Consider the following 16,955-nt stretch of genomic DNA (forward strand, 5'->3'; position numbering starts at 1 on the left):
TATTGATCAACGGCTCTCAGAAAATACTTTATAGCTCGAGTATTTAAAAGGTATGTAACAGGCCCATCACCTTTAAAATATTGCTCAGTACTGAATAATCCAATTGTAGATGGAGATTTAAATTTTTAAAAAGAGATTAAGACATTCTTAGCCTAAAACTAGATTCTGGACTTCAGCGAACATGAATACAGAATGCTCAAAATGGGCAACAGCATAAGTTACCAGGGAAAACCACTGAAGCTACATAAAACTTCAAATTTTACTGACTTGTTTTTTTTAGGCAATTATCTTGATTTTTAAGTTAACGATGTTTTTGATGCTCAATCACACCATCACCACCACCTTTGATGCCCTTGTCCCTGTTAAAACAATTACTCTCTCTCGCCCTAGCCGTTACCCCATGTACAACCCCGATCTTCGCTCCCTCAAGTCCAAGGAACGCAGACTTGAACGGATATGGTGGACAACTGGTTTAGCCATTCACCACCAAATCTGGCTGGATCACAAAACATTATTGGCTCCTGCTCGCGTATGCCAAAAGTGTTCACTATTCCAGAATCATTCTGGAATGTAAAGATAAACCCCAGCTTCTATTCGCCACTGCTAACCGTCTTTTTAAACCCCTCTCCCTAGTCTCCACCCTCACCTCCGACAGGAAGTGCGAGGAGCTCATGGACTTCTTGGTCTCCAAGATAAAGACCATACATTCGGCTGCCACTGCCTCTTCCCTTCCTTCCCCTAGGTAAAGGTTACAAAGGCAGATAGGGGATGGGTGACCATCAAGCAGAGCAGGAGTAGGAAGGTAGTGCAGGAGTCCACTGTGATCATCTCCCTCCAAAACAGATATTGGCTCAACCATGGCTAACAAAGGAAATTAAGGATAGTGTTAAAGCCAAGGAAGAGGCATATAAATTGGCTAGAACAAGCAACAAACCTGAGGACTGGGAGAAATTTAGAATTCAACAGAGGAGGACTAAGGGTTTAGTTAAGAGGGGGAAAATAGAGTACGAGAGGAAGCTGGCAGGGAATATAAAAACTGACTGCAAAAGCTTCTATAAATATGTGAAGAGAAAAAGATTAGTAAAGACAAATGTAGGTCCCTTACAGTCGGATTCAGGTGAAATTATAATGGGGAACAAAGAAATGGCAGACCAGTTGAACCAATACTTCAGTTCTGTCTTCACGAAGGAAGATGCAAATAACCTTCCGAAGGTACTAGGGGACAGTGGGTCGAGTGAGAAGGAGGAACTGAAGGATATCCTGATTAGGCGGGAAATTGTGTTCGGGAAATTGATGGGATTGAAGGCCGATAAATCCCCAGGGCCTGATAGTCTGCATCCCAGAGTGCTCAAGGAAGTGGCCCTAGAAATAGTGGATGCATTGGTGATCATTTTCCAACAGTCTATCGACTCTGGATCAGTTCCCATGGACTGGAGGGTAGTTAATGTAACACCACTTTTTAAAAAAGGGAGAGAAAACGGGCAATTATAGACCGATTAGCTTGACATCAGTAGTGGGGAAAATGTTGGAATCGATCATGAAGGATGAAATAGCAGCGCATTTGGAAAGCGGTGACAGGATCGGACCAAGTCAGCATGGATTTATGAAAAGGGAAATCATGCTTGACGAGTCTTCTGGAATTTTTTGAGGATGTAACTAGCAGAGTGGACAAAGGAGAACCAGTGGATGTGGTCTATTTGGCTTTTGACAAGGTCCCGCACAAGAGCTATTGTGCAAAATCAAAGCACATAGTATTGGGGATAATATACTGACGTGGTGGATAGGGAACTGGTTGGCAGACAGAAAGCAGAGAGTCGGGATAAACGGGTCCTTTTCAGAATGGCAGGCAGTGACTAGTGGAGTGCCGCAGGGCTCAGTGCTGGGACCCCAGCTCTTTACAATATACATTAACGATTTGGATGAAGGAATAGAGTGTAATATCTCCAAGTTTGCAGATGACACCAAACTGGGTAGCGTTGTGAGCTGTGAGGAGGACGCTAAGAGGCTGCAGGGTGACTTGGACAGGTTAGGTGAGTGGGCAAATGCATGGCAGATGCAGTATGATGTAGATAAATGTGAGGTTATCCATTTTGGGGCAAAAACACGAAGGCAGAATATTATCTGAATGGCGGCAGACTAGGAAAAGGGGAGGTGCAACGAGACCTGGGTGTCATGGTTCATCAGTCACTGAAAATGGGCACGCAGGTACAGCAGGCGGTAAAGAAGACAAATGGTATGTTGGCCTTCATAGCTAGGGGATTTGAATATAGAAGCAGGGAGGTCTTACTGCAGTTGTACAGGGCCTTAGTGAGGCCTCACCTGGAATATTGTGTTCAGTTTTGGTCTCCTAGTCTGAGGCAGTACGTTCTTGTTATTGAGGGAGTGCAGCGAAGGTTCACCAGACTGATTCCTGGGATGGCTGGGCTATCATACGAGGAGAGACTGGATCAACTGGGCCTTTATTCACTGGAGTTTAGAAGGATGAGAGGGGATCTCCTAGAAACGTAAGATTCTGACGGGACTGGACAGGTTAGATGCAGGAAGAATGTTCCCGATGTTGGGGAAGTCCAGAACCAGGGGACAGTGTCTTAGGATAAGGGGTAGGCCATTTAGGACTGAGATGAGGAGAAACTTCAGCACTCAGAGAGTTGTTAACCTGTGGAATTCCCTGCCGCAGAGAGTTGTTGATGCCAGTTCACTGGATATATTCAAGAGGGAGTTAGATATGGCTCTTACGTTTAAGGGGATCAAGGGGTATGGAGAAAAAGCAGGAAAGGGGTACTGAAGGAATGATCAGCCATGGTTTTACTGAATGGCGGTACAGGCTCGAAGGGCCGAATGGCCTACTCCTGCACCTATTTTCTATGTTTCTATGCAGGGAGACAGAGGGAAACAAAATAGGGGCAGAAGCAAAAGATAGAAAGAAGAAAAGTAAAAGTGGAGGGCAGAGAGACCCAAGGCAAAAATCAAAAAAAGCCACATTACAGCAAAATTCTAAAGGGACAAAATGTGTTAAAAAGGCAAGCCTGAAGGCTCTGTGCCTCAATGCGAGGAGTATTCGTAATAAGGTGGATGAATTAATTGCACAGGCAGCTATTAATGATTATGATATAATTGGGATTACGGAGACATGGCTCCAGGGTGACCAAGGCTGGGAACTCAACATCTAGGGGTATTCAACATTCAGGAAGGATAGACAGAAAGGAAAAGGAGGTGGGGTAGCGTTGCTGGTTAAAGAGGAAATTAACGCAATAGTAAGAAAGGATATTAGCTTGGATGATGTGGAATCTGTACGGGTAGAGCTGCGGAATACCAAAGGGCAGAAAACGCTAGTGGGAGTTGTGTACAGATCACCAAACAGTAGTAGTGAGGTTTGGGATGTCATCATCAAGAAATTAGGGATGCGTGCAATAAAGGTACAGCAGTTATCATGGGCGACTTTAATCTACATATAGATTGGGTTAACCAAGTTGGTAGCAATGCGGTGGAGGAGGATTTCCTGGAGTGCATTAGGGATGGCTTTCTCGACCAATATGTCGAGGAACCAACTAGAGAGCTGGCCATCCTAGACTGGGTGTTCTGTAATGAGAGAAGACTAATTAGCAATCTTGTAGTGCGAGACCCCTTGGGGAAGAGTGACCATAATATGGTAGAATTCTTTATTAAGATGGAGAGTGACAGTGTTAATTCAGAGACTAGGGTCCTGAACTTAAGGAAAGGTAACTTCGATGGTATGAGACGTAAATTGGCTAGGATAGACTGGCAAATTATTTTTAAAGGGTTGACAGTGGATAGCAATGGCAGACATTTATAGATTACATGGATGAACTTCAACAATTGTACATCCCTGTCTGGAGTAAAAATAAAAAGGGGAACGTGGCTCAACTGTGGCTAACAAAGGAAATTAGGAATGGTGTTAAATCCAAGGAAGAGGCATATAAATTGTCCAGAAAAAGCAGCAAACCTGAGGACTGGGAGAAATTTAGAATTCAGCAGAGGAGGACAAAGGGTCTAATTAGGAGGGGGAAAATAGAGTACGAGAGGAAGCTTGCAAGGAACATAAAAACTGACTGCAAAAGCTTCTATAGGTATGTGACGAGAAAAAGACAAGTGAAGACCAATGTAGGTCCTTTGCAGACAGAATCAGGTGAATTTATAATGGGGAACAGAGAAATGGCAGACCGATTGAACAAATACTTTGGATCTGTTTTCACTAAGGAAGACACAAATAACCTTCCGGAAATACAAGTGGTTCAAGGGTCTAGCGAAAAGAAGGAACTAAAGGAAATCCTTATTAGTCAGGAAATGGTGTTAGGGAAATTGATGGGATTGAAGGCCGATAAATCCCCAGGGCCTGATAGTCTGCATGCCAGAGTACTTAAGGAAGTGGCCCTAGAAATAGTGAATGCATTGGTGATCATTTTCCAACATTCTATGGACTCTCGATCAGTTCCTATGGACTGACGGGTAGCTAATGTAACACCATTTTTTTAAAAAGAAGAGAAAAAACAGGGAATTATAGACCGGTTAGCCCAACATCGTTGGTGGGGAAAATGTTGGAATCAATTATTAAAGATGAAATAGCAGCGCATTTGGAAAGTGGTGACAGGATCGGTCCAAGTCAGCATGGATTTATGAAAGGGAAATCATGCTCGACAAATCTTCTAGAATTTTTTGAGGATGTAACTAGTAGAGTGGACAAGGGAGAACCAGTGGATGTGGTGTATTTGGACTTTCAAAATGCTTTTGACAAGGTCCCACACAAGAGATTAGTGTGCAAAATTAAAGCACATGCTATTGGGGGTAATGTATTGACGTGAATAGAGAACTGGTTGGCAGACAGGAAGCAGAGAGTCGGAATAAACGGGTCCTTTTCAGAATGGCAGACAGTGATCAGTGGGGTGCCGCAGGGTTCAGTGCTGGGTCCCCAGCTATTTACAATATACCAATGATTTAGATGAAGGAATTGAATGTAATATCTCCAAGTTTGCAAATGACACTAAGCTGGGTGGTGTTGTGAGCTGTGAGGAGGATGCTAAGAGACTGCAGGGTGACTTGGACAGGTTAGGTGAGTGGGCAAATGCATGGCAGATGCAATATAATGTGAATAAATGTGAGGTTATCTACTTTGATAGCAAAAACAGGAAGACAGATTATTATCTGAATGGTGACAGATTAGGAAAAGGTGAGGTGCAACGAGACCTGGGTGTCATGGTACATCAGTCATTGATGCTTGGCATGCAGGCACAGCAGGCGGTGAAGAAGGCAAATAGCATGTTGGCCTTCATTGCTAGAGGATTTGAGTATAGGAGCAGGGAGGTCTTACTGCAGTTGTACAGAGCCTTGGTGAGGCCATACCTGGAATATTGTGTTCAGTTTTGATCCCCTAATTTGAGGAAGGACGTTCTTGCTATTGAGGGAGTGCAGCGAAGGTTCACCAAACTGATTCCCGGGATGGCTGGACTGACATATGAGGAGAGACTGGATCAACTGGGCCTTTATACATTGGAGTTTAGAAGGATGAGAGGGGATCGCATAGAAACATACAAGATTCTGACGGGACTGGACAGGTTAGATGCAGGAAGAATGTTCCCGATGTCCAGAACCAGGGGACATAGTCTAAGTTTAAGGGGTAAGCCAGTTAAGAATGAGAGGAGGAGTAACTTCTTCACTCAGAGAGTTGTTAACCTGTGGAATTCCCTACCGCAGAGAGTTATTGATGCCAGTTCATTGAATATATTCAAGAGGGAGTTAGATATGGCCCTTGCGGCCAAAGGGATCAAGAGGTATGGAGAGAAAGCAGGAAAGGGGTAACTGAGGTTGAATGATCAGCCATGATCTTATTGAATGGCTGAATGGCCTGCTCCTGCACCTAATTTCTATGTTTCTATGTTTCCCCGAGTCCACCGGGCCAAACTTCCTCCAAGGATCCTCGCTGCCCTAGCCTTGACCTCATCTTTCTCCAGTTTTTCCTCTGATCTCCCATCATGACCTTTCCGAGCTCATCCTGTCCATGAGACCCACTTCCTGCTCCCTTGACCCTATTTCCACCAAACTGTTGACCACCCAACTTCCTTTTCTGGCTCCCATGTTAGCTGACATTGTTAACGGTCCCCTCTCCCTCAAATCTGCCGTCATCACCCCTCTCCTCTAAAAAATAACCCTCGACCCCTCGGTCCTTGCAAACAACCGCCCCATCTCCAACCTCCCTTTCCTCTCCAAATTACTTGAACGTGTTGTCACCTCCCACATCTGCAGCATAACTAAGACCGCCTATTTCTACCACTGTAACATTGTCCGTCTCCGATCTTGCTTCAGCCCATCTGCTGCTGAAGCCTTCATCCATGCCTTTGTTACCTTTAGACTTGACTATTCCAATGCACTCCTGGCTACATTCTACCCGACGTAAACTAGAGGTGATCCAAAACCTGACTACCAGTGTCCTAACTCGCACCAAGTTCCACTCGCCCATCACCCCTGTGCTTGCTGACGTACATTGGCTCCTGGTTAAGCAATGCCTCGATTTCAAAATACTCATCCTTGTTTTCAAATCCCTCCATAGACTTGCCCTTTCCTATCTGCGTAATCTCCTCCAGCCACCTCCCCACCCACCCCCCCTCCGCCTCTAATTCTGTCCTCTTGGGCGTCCCTGATCATAATCACTCATCCATTGGTGGCTGTGCCTTCTTTTGCTTAGGCCCCAAGCTCTGGAATGCCCTGCCTAAACCTCACTGCTTCTCTTTCCTCCTTCAAGACGCTCCTTAAAACCTACCTCTTTGACCAAGCTTTTCGTCACCTGCCCTAATTTCTCCTTATGCGGTTCGGTGTCAATTTTTTAAATCTCATGATACTCCTGTGAAGCACCTAGAGTCGTTTCACTACGTTAAAGGTGCTATAGAAATACAAATTGTTGATGATATTTTCTTTTTCACACGAGCAGCTGGCCCAAGAATGGCATTTCCCCAAGAGAGGATAGTTGTTAGTTGTGTATACAAAAGATTAAGATAAACAAGACCGAAGACAGATAAAGTTCTGTAGGCTGGAATGACAGGATGGATTTCCACACCAGTTAATATGTTGTTCGCAAAATGCAGGCTAATGTTTACAACGATTCGCAACATACTAGACATTAAAGCTATCTGAATTGGGTGAGGCTTCTATTCCCAAGACGGACAGCACAAATTCTGTACGTGTATGCTAGACATTTCCAAAACAATACAAGGACAAGTTCTCCTCAGTTTGGTATTAATGTCCTTCTTGTTCAGCAGTTCTATACTCATCCTCTTGTTTGTACACAAGGTCACATATTTCACATACATGGCCACATATTTCGTGTAGAAGGATGTGGATTTGACTTGTGATAGATAAACTACTTTTCCTTCAAGCAAATATCCAAAGTTTTTTTGGAGGAATGTGCCAAAGTAGCTATAAAAAAAAGCTCAATTTTAAAACATATATGGTAGGCTATATGGGTTGCATATAAAAACAAAACTGTCACTATGCACCTCAGATGAGAGAAATCTTATCACACTTACACTAATATTCTTTAATTAAGGCCATATCATTTCTGAACACCTCTGCAGAGCTTTTTGTGAATAACATGCATGCGAGATGAGTGAAGCTCAAAACCATAACATATTGCAAGAGAATTATCTGCAGTTTGCAGAAAAAAACAATGATGAAAACATACTGCTGAACCCAGAGGTTCGGCAGAACCACGACTAGCCGGTGAAGGGTTGACTCCTAGCATCAGAAGATTTGGGCTGGAAAAACTTGCACTCTTCAACCATGAAAGGAAGCGAATGAGAGGGGACCTTAAAGAGGCAAAAAAGGCATTAAGTGGAATAGAAAACATAACTCCAGAGTACTATTTTAAGTTAAACCTCGCCAGCAGAATAAGGGAGTATAGGTGTAAACTGATAAAAGGCAATTTCAGAATTGATACCTGGACGTATTTCTTCACAGAAAGTGATTAATACCTGGAATAGTCTTCCGGGTTGGTTAGTGGAGACAAGAACTCTGCAATCATTCAAAAAGCAGTTAGATACAATGATTAGATTGAGGGAGGGGTGGGAAGGGGAGGGTGGGGGAGAAGGGGAGAAAGAGGAAGAAAAGACAACAGTAGATTTCTGCAAAAGGAAGAGCAACTAGATAAAATGGCCTCTCTCATCTGTACTTATCCTCATCATTTAAATCTACAGTACCACAGCAGAATGTGCACACAAATCTAATCTCACATACTTTTTCCCAAACAGTCGAGAAGGGTCTTTTGGAAAATTACTGAAGAATAATCAATCTTTATGTGCTGCAGGCACAAACTGAACCAAGGCTAATTTTAAACTTAGCTTATACCTAGGTGGTGCTGCTCGCGGTCGGAGTTACTGGAGATTGAGCTGAGATTTGAGGAAGGTCGGGAACCAACACGTTCCGTCTGAGCCTCATGCAAGTCCTGCAGCAACTTGGTGGTCTCATCTAGATTTCTCTGGTTATCATCGTGATCAGGCTCCTTCTTCACTACTTTCCCTAAAATGTGACAAATTTTCAATTAAGGTACGGCTTAGGTATCTCAGGAAACTGGACAAGGGATAGGGTACTCAAAATGCTATTGGTGCAAATTAAGCAAACTGTAAAAGTTCAACTTTTTTTGTATTAAAAGAAATGGTGAATTTTCTGCTCAATGAGGGCAAGGGATGTTAGCATTGAGAAAGGGAACATTTTCCATTTCAGTCACCCAGTTAACATTAAGCATTCCCATGTCTAGTATGGGACATTAGTTGCTGAATAAAGCTCCATCTATTCTGATCCAACAATGCAGCCTGTTCCCAAACTTTGAAGAATGCCTCCTCCTGCACCACTGTGACATTTTTCGATTTCACACACCAGTTATCCTATGGACTCAGAGTAAGACTGCTGATTTAGCACTGAATTCCAGCTTGCTTTTTGTGCTTGGAATCCAAACCCAGCAGAAACCAGATTGACACTGCACAGGTTAAATTTTATGTGGGAACTTTGCAGACAGACAGAAAGAGTCTTTCATCCACTCAGTCTCAGCTGGTTTTAAACTGCGTCCCGGAGGTGAAAGAAGAGTGTGCTAACCTACTGGACTATCCAATTCCTCATAATAGCAATATGTCAATGTTTAGATTTTGGTAGGTGAATATTTGGCTTGTAATTCCTGTTTGCTAATATTTGCTAACATTGGACATTTCTTGCTGCTGTTCTGAAATATCTCAGATTGAAAATTGAAAAAAAGAGACTCTTTCAAAACACACTATAGGAAACCACATGCATAATCAACCAAGTAGAAATTATTTGAGCAAGTGACCTGCTGTGCTGAAGCAAGCTCTGATGCATGTTCACTCAGCTGCTCAAGGATATGTGGCTACAAATAACTCAGGAAAGGAAGAACAAAACAAAGCCAAAGCAAAAAACTAGCAAGAAAATCTCATTCGAGAGGATCTGAAAATTCCTTAGATTGAAGAGTGTGAATTCTGCAAGAAACACAGCAAGTCCCAACAATATGCACAGAAATGCTGGCGGTGTTTGAAGCCGCTAATTCATCAGTTCAGTTATATCAAACCATAAAAGAGCAAAATTAACACAAACTACAAGACTGAACTGCTGTCTTAAACTTACTGCCATACATCAACGATATTTATAAAGTCAAAGAAAATACCTTACTGTTTTGTTTTCTTGTCACAAATCATAGGAAATATATGTATGCTATATATTTAAGGAAATGTATTGCCCAATCCTTGCAATCTGGGCACAGGCAAATTGTCACAAAATTCTGGTTTTGCTCCTTACAAAAATATTAAAGGCACAGATATATTATATACATTACTTCCCATGCACACCCCCCGTACCATTTTTCTGACCACAAGATAACCTGGAGAGGTTAAGATGACAAGGAGCAAAGCAGCTGCCAATCTCGAGGAACTTCCATCAATAATTTGCTTGTAGCATTTCTCCCAGTCATCACAACAATCCAGACCCCAGGTACTCGTAAGTAATGTCACAGGATACCAACTAGTATATATATATCACACTGGTAATAAAGTTAAAAGTACATCAAGGTAAATCTGTGAAAAGCAAAACAAGTCTGGTAATCCCAATTGACAGTTTCTTTCTAAACATGGTCAGCTGTGCTTTTAGTTTATTACTCCCAAGGAGAATGTTTAAAATTGCATTCATTTCATATAAAAGTAGGTACGTTATTTGATTGTGTACAAGTATCTGTTAAGATTCAGGTAAACCTGTCCATTTGAAATCATTTTTAAAAAGTGTGTTCAAAGTAGAACTCGCACTTACCTAGCGAGTTCAATAAAGAAATATCCAAGGAGACATCAGAATAAGACTTCACAGGTATGAAATCCAGGCCAGTCCGGTTGTCGCCTGCACTGCCATTTGCCCCTGCAGCCTATAGCAATTAATAAAGTACAAAGTTTTAATCATAAAATGTAGGTTCGACTTATTGTCTTGTAATGTGTCCCAATTATCATTTTCATGGGTTCTGGACAAATGAACATTTCACATTTCATGCAGAATACTATTAAAGGTACTGTTTAAACCCATTAATACAGGTAGATCTTTGAAAATCAATTCACAATTCAGACAGATGAAAATCCATCCAAAAGCAAGTGATACATGAGACCAGAATTGCTGTTATTAATATATGTCTCACTAACACCAATCTATGGGCCCGAGTTTGCTCAATCTACCGCCTACAGCCACCGAGGTACCGCCGGAAAAAGACATTTTTAAGGAAAATCCTCAGTGACCGCTGATGTACCGCCCAACTACCGCCCGGCGGGAGTTTCATCGGGGAAGTACCGCCGGCGGTACTTCATATTGCCCACCCATGCCAAAGTCTCCAAAAACGCAAGTTTGGTGGTTAGGATCCTCTAAGATCCTGCTGCTGCCCGCCAGAAAGATCATTGGGAAAAAGGTGGTATTACCTGGCTGTAAATCGGACGATAGGGACAGTGGCGCAGAGCGGTACAGTGCTGCAACATCCTGGGTCAGATATATATGCTGCAGCATTATTAGACCCTCAGAGAGTTTATAGATAGAATTGAAACTGCTCAGGAGATTACAGATTTAAGTGAAAAGTGCTCCGTTGAAGGCCAGGTGTGGGACAGAAAGTGGAAATGAGATGCGAAATACAGTAAAGGCTCCATAGACTTGTGCTATAAGAATCTTGACACCATTGCAGACAGAACAGATTTAGTGACACAATGCGAGTCTGCAGATGTTATCATGTCAAAGTATATAGGCAATAACGAAATCCCTTAAGTTTTTCTTCGGTGGCAGAATGTGATCCTAAGAACAACATGAGCAACTACAGAAGATGGAAATATATATATCGACTGGTATAATGTGACTGAATAACATGTAGTGTTAGGGGGGGGGGGGGGGGGGGGAGGGTTCGCCGATGTGGCACCGAAGAAAATGTGCAGTCAAATGCATGTCTGGCCTCCAAGTTCTGCAACTATCGGTCATTCAATGGCACCCGTCCTGCATTGGTGACCCTTACTTGTCGTAGCTAAATGACGTGATGTCAGGACCCATTAAAGAGTCGCATCATATGTGTACGACAAGATATTGCTCAGACACCAGTACATTTGAAGGACATTTGTATGTTTCTCAGCACATACCCCTCATTATCTAAAAATGAAACACTGACCAAGAGCTGTTCAAAAAATGTTTCTTTATTGAATTGTACAGCATTCAGAACATTCAAACATGTGAAGCAAAATATTTTACATTATTTAAAAAACAGTAAATTAATCATCAAAAGGAACATCAGAAACACCAACATGAACAAGATATAGCAACATCACCAAGACCAACACTCTACACACTCCCACCACCTCCCTTCCCCACCTCTCCCCCCCCCCTCTCGAAGTGAGGCCCATTGTCCTCTTCATGGGTTGACCATCCCCACGCCGACCCGCATCCCTGCCCCTCATGTTGTGCAGGAGGGAACCCAGAGCGCTGCTATCGTGGAGAGAGTTAGGCAGTGAGATGGAAGACGTGGCATCTCCGGATCCTCGGGTTCCGTGGACATCGCTGGTATGGCATCCGGCGGGGGGGGTTCCATGCCATGGCCCGAGACCATCGATTGCAGCATGGCATCTACAGAATCACTGGTTCGGTCTATTGCACTGATCAGCCGCGACATACTGGCAGTATACTGCTGTGCAAAGGTGGCGATGCTGGCGGTTATCCCAGCCATGACCTGAAGCAGATCTCGACCTCGGTCGATGCTCGTCCTCGACAGCTGCACCATTTCCTGCATTGCTGCCACCTGTCTTGCATCACCATCTGCGTGATGCATCATCCTGGGTGGAGGCAGCTTTAATGGCATAGCTGCTGCACCTCCCAACACTTGATCCCGCTTCCTCCGACTCGAAGCCCAAAAACTTGGACCCCGAGACCGATGTTGGGCGCACAGGTGGCACACATGTGAGGAGGGTGGAGTCCTCCTCTTCCACCTCCTCGACCTCAAGTGGGACAAACACTGGTCCCTCTCCCTCCTCTTTGTGTCTGTGGGCTGCGGAGGTGGATGCGGTGGCTATGGGAGATCTTAACGGGGGCAAAAGGGAGGGGGGCATAGAAGGAGCTGCTGTGGTTCTTGACGACGTCAAGGTGGACGGTGTTGGTATTCGACACTGCCTTTGTGTGCCAGAGGTGGATGGGGTGCATAGGTCGGTGCTGTCCGATTCATCATCTGCAAGTAAGTGTTTAGCAGGGGGGTGGGGTTGGTCATGCTGACATGAGTACCCTGACGTTTCACATTCTTATTTCAAGGACTACCATCGCTACATCACCACACCCTAAATGGCCGACACAGTGCGTTCAAATGCATTTTACATCACATTACAATACCTTGCATGACATGAGCGTAACACAGACCGGTGAGTCGTTTAAACTTACCATGCTCTAGCACTGGATTGGCACCACCATGTGTGGTGGCATGGGGGTGGTAACTCACCAACGCCAAGGCACGCTCCTCTATGTCAGTCATCTCGGTGGCATCTGGTGGGTCCCCTCCCGTGCCACACTGCTTTGATGCGTTGGCTGTTTTCTTCTGCAGAAATAAAAGTTTGCAAGCTTTAACCCACACACACAATGGTCACTTATACTTTTTGAGTAGTACGGTAGTGCAACAATAAGATGTTTACTTACTCTTGCTGATACTACCACATCGTTCCATCTTTTCGTGCACTGGTCTCCATCACGAACCATGGTGCCCACTATGGACACGGCCGCTCCAATCTCCCGTCAAATGAGTTTATATTGCGGCGGAGCTGGCTTGCCACAACCATCCTGGGTGAGGTCTTTATAACGGCGCTCCACCTCTAATACAAGTGCCTTCAGCTCATCATCAGTAAACCAGGGAGCTCTGTGCCTCCCTCCATAATATTTCTTGGCAGCTTTTCTTCCACTCGAGAGCTTTGCAAGGTGGATGGCTGATGAATCTGTTGACTCTCTCTCTCTCTAAATCATTCCCCTCTGCAACTGTCAGGTGCAAGTGAGAAATGAGGTTTTATGCGCATGTGCAGCTGAGCCCTTAGCCCCAATCGCAGGAAAAGTGATCAAGCAAAAGAAACGACACAAAAAAATTTCCAAATCTCGCGCCTTCGATGTTTCCCAAGTTGCGAGGCCTGCACCTACCGCCCACTGCTGCTGCTGCCCACGACCGTCCGCCGACTCCCGCTCCTGCCGACAAAAGTGTGATGAAACTCGCGCCCGACTGGCCCCAGTGGTAGCGGGCTGCAAAACATCACACACCGTCCGGGGGGTGCCGAGAAACGGGCGGGCCTAAGGTTTCACCAAACTCGGGCCCTATATACTTGTTGAAACATCCTGCCAATTGTGTATATCTGAGCCCTGTGGCCCACAATGCAAACTCGCACCTCAATATAATGGACCTGCGCTCTTAACCCCTCCTTGAATTGAATACTGGAAAATGAAAATTGAAACGGGCAGTTCTGATGAAGGGAAACAGCCGAAATGTTGACCTTTCTCTGAGCAGCTAATCAACCAGCCGTGAATTATATTTTTCTTGAAAATGACCTTTTGTTGTCTCACAGCGATGATAAATGTATGACCCATACTTTGTGTTTCAAAAAAATACGCCATATTAGTACTGAAAAATACAAGCCTGACATATAATGTTTTTGCCTTCCACCTTGCAAAACCTATTTAAGGTGCAAGTTACTTGGTTCTTCCTTCTCTCCCCAAATCCTTCTATTCTCTGTCCTTTACTTTCCAAGTATTTATATTTTTGCTCTGCCTCCCATGACGGATTTGTAGTATTTGTTGAAGATACAAGTACTTTATTTTTCTCTCCTTCTTCCCCTCTCTAAATCCTTCCTCCTTTGCCTCAGGTTATTTACATAAATTATAAAGATATTACCCCTGTCTCCCCTTTAATTCCCATGGGGATTTGTAACTGTTTCTGAAAGTTATTAATGTAGCATTGCACCAGGGAGGTTTTTAATCCACTGCTCAGTCTCCTATGACCAGAATCTAAACAGATGGCCATTCGCCATGGTCTGGGGACTGACCAACACCGGCCACAATGTCTGATGCTGTCAGCTGTAATGTTTGAAACCAGTAGCAAAGCACCTAAAACATTCCTCTTCTCTGGTCCCAACCCAAGCATCAGTCTCTCAGCAACACAAAAACCACTGCACCCCAAATGCCATTAGTTCCGAATTATTCATGACTTTAACCTACATTAAAAACTCTGGGGGCAAAATAAAGGGAACATTTTAATTATTTTCTCCTCCCTTGTGCTTCTCCAGATTGTCAGGTTATACTCTGAATATTATGGGCTCAATCTTTTTCAAAGCTGTTTTTTGGCGTACTTGAAGAGTTATGCCTGTTTTTTTAAGGCCCAACTACATCCCCAAAAAAATCATCCAACTTTCCCCGTTTGAAATGTTGATTTTGGCGCCGCCTAGCCTGCCCTTTGGCTTTGGGGGCTGGAGCCCAAGATCTGCGCCAAAAAGATCGGGTTGCCAGGTAACGAGGGACACATTGCGGGCAGAGGCTGGAAAGTGAAACATACAAACAACACAAGTGAAACATGCAGCTCACAGCAACCTGCACAAGCACTGTGCACATTGCAGCAGCATTCCAGCATTAAATTATTAAAGTGTTTATGCAAAATGTCTATCTCTCCCCCGCCACCCCCCCCACCAAACCAGTGCCTGGTGCCGCTCCTAACCCTGGCCGAAAGACTTCCCTCCTCCAGATTGCCGCTGCTAGCCCTGGCCGAAGGGCCACCCTCCTCCCGGTTGCCGCTCCTAGCCCTGGCCAAAAGGCCTCCACCCTCCACTCCCCTCCCCGCCTCTCTGCTGCTGCTGTCCGGGCCGTGGAACTGCATCTGCTGCGCTGATTTTGTTAACTGCCCAGAAGGTTCTTTCAGAGCGGTCACATACACCGTCCTAAGAAAAATTGAAGTAAATCGGAGCTGGTCAAACTTACTTAAATGGCCAGAATTGGCGCGGGTGGCAGGTTACGCCCCCAAAGAGGTAAAAAAAAATCGTAGCCTAAAAAAAAATCCTACCTAAGTGAATTACACGATCGCAGAAACTTTGGGGAAACATACCGATTTTAATTTACTCAACAAAAACAAAACGGTGCAGGCCAAAAAAACGGCATCTTATTGGGGAAAACTGAGCCCACAACAGCAAGGTGAAAATTGCAACCCCCACGATATATCAACATAACAACTAACTTCCTTTCCAACTATGGGATGTTGTGCTGTATTCCGGGTATTATAGATCTGTAGCCGCAGGATGAAACTCAACTTCCATGATACACCTCTAGAGATTTCTCCACAGTAGCATCCACAGACCTATGTGAAACTTTCCAACTCAAGCCCCAGATTCTCCTGCTGCCTTCTCAAAGCATAGCTCTTCAATCTCCCGCGAAGGCTTATCACCCATTGCTTGAAACATTATAGGCCCCAGATAAATGCAATTTGCCGCACAACAGAACTGACCATTTGGGCGGTGTTAAATTATAATATGACCCTATTTTCTATTCATTTTCACAGCGGTTTGTGAGAGCTTGCAATGTGTAAATTGGCTGCCACATTTCCTACATTACAGCAGTGACTACAGTTCAAAAAGTACTTAATTGGCTGTGAAGTGGGTTGGGACCGCCCTAAGTGGAGGAAGAGCATCCGGGAGGGCGCTGAGCACCTCGAGTCTCGTCGCCGAGAGCATGCAGAAAACAAGCGCAGGCAGTGGAAGGAGCGTGTGGAAAACCAGACTCCCCACCTACCCTTTCCTTCAACGACTGTCTGTCCCACCTGTGACAGAGACTGTAATTCCCGCATTGGACTGTTCAGTCACCTAAGAACTCACTTTTAGAGCGGAAGCAAGTCTTCCTCGATTTCGAGGGACTGACTATGATGATGATGGAACATAGTGAAGTTGTGAAAGAGGCTATATAAATGCAAGTCTTTTTTTCTATCTAAACTGTTACTTGCATAGTACTTTCAGCATAACTTATGAATACTCAGGTCCTCTCACCATTATTGGTTTAGATGTTTCTGGACAGGCAGACTGCAATTTGGGTTCCTCTTTTATAAAAATTGCTGGAGCCTACAACAAAACAAAAAGTTAGTTAAGACAATGGCAATACAGGGATAAGGAAAAGATCAGGGAGGAGTAGGAAAGATAAGTGCATGTGTGCCTGAATCAGAAAATAGAGCAATAAACAACTGAAAAGTTAACAATGAACTACTGAAAGTTGAAATTTACGAGAAGTCTAAAATTTGTTAATAGACAATGAATAAGAACTACCACAAGAGTTCTGGTCAGCACTTGTCCAGTTAACTGCTTTTATAAATCCTGCTGCCATTTTAAATCAGTTTGCAACAGCTGATGCCCCAGGGTTTATATGTTAAAAATATGTACCAAAATGTGAGT

General features: G+C 44.1%; 1 protein-coding gene across 5 annotated transcripts in view; it reads right to left on the reverse strand.

The window, feature by feature from the left end:
* The window catches only part of brd9 (bromodomain containing 9), a 65,255-nt gene that overhangs the window by 13,937 nt on the left and 34,363 nt on the right, over positions 1–16,955 (reverse strand). For 4 of the 5 annotated variants that reach the window (XM_070880491.1, XM_070880490.1, XM_070880489.1 and 1 more), the window contains exons 14-16: positions 16,557–16,628; positions 10,312–10,420; positions 8,353–8,523 (exon numbers count right to left, since the gene is read on the reverse strand). In XM_070880491.1, the coding sequence (XP_070736592.1) occupies positions 8,353–8,523; positions 10,312–10,420; positions 16,557–16,628 (352 nt within the window). The remainder of the gene's footprint in view (positions 1–8,352; positions 8,524–10,311; positions 10,421–16,556; positions 16,629–16,955) is intronic. The other variant, XM_070880492.1, reaches the window with a different exon arrangement.

Source organism: Pristiophorus japonicus, chromosome 5 (assembly GCF_044704955.1).
Source record: "Pristiophorus japonicus isolate sPriJap1 chromosome 5, sPriJap1.hap1, whole genome shotgun sequence".
Taxonomy (NCBI): Eukaryota; Metazoa; Chordata; class Chondrichthyes; family Pristiophoridae; genus Pristiophorus; species Pristiophorus japonicus.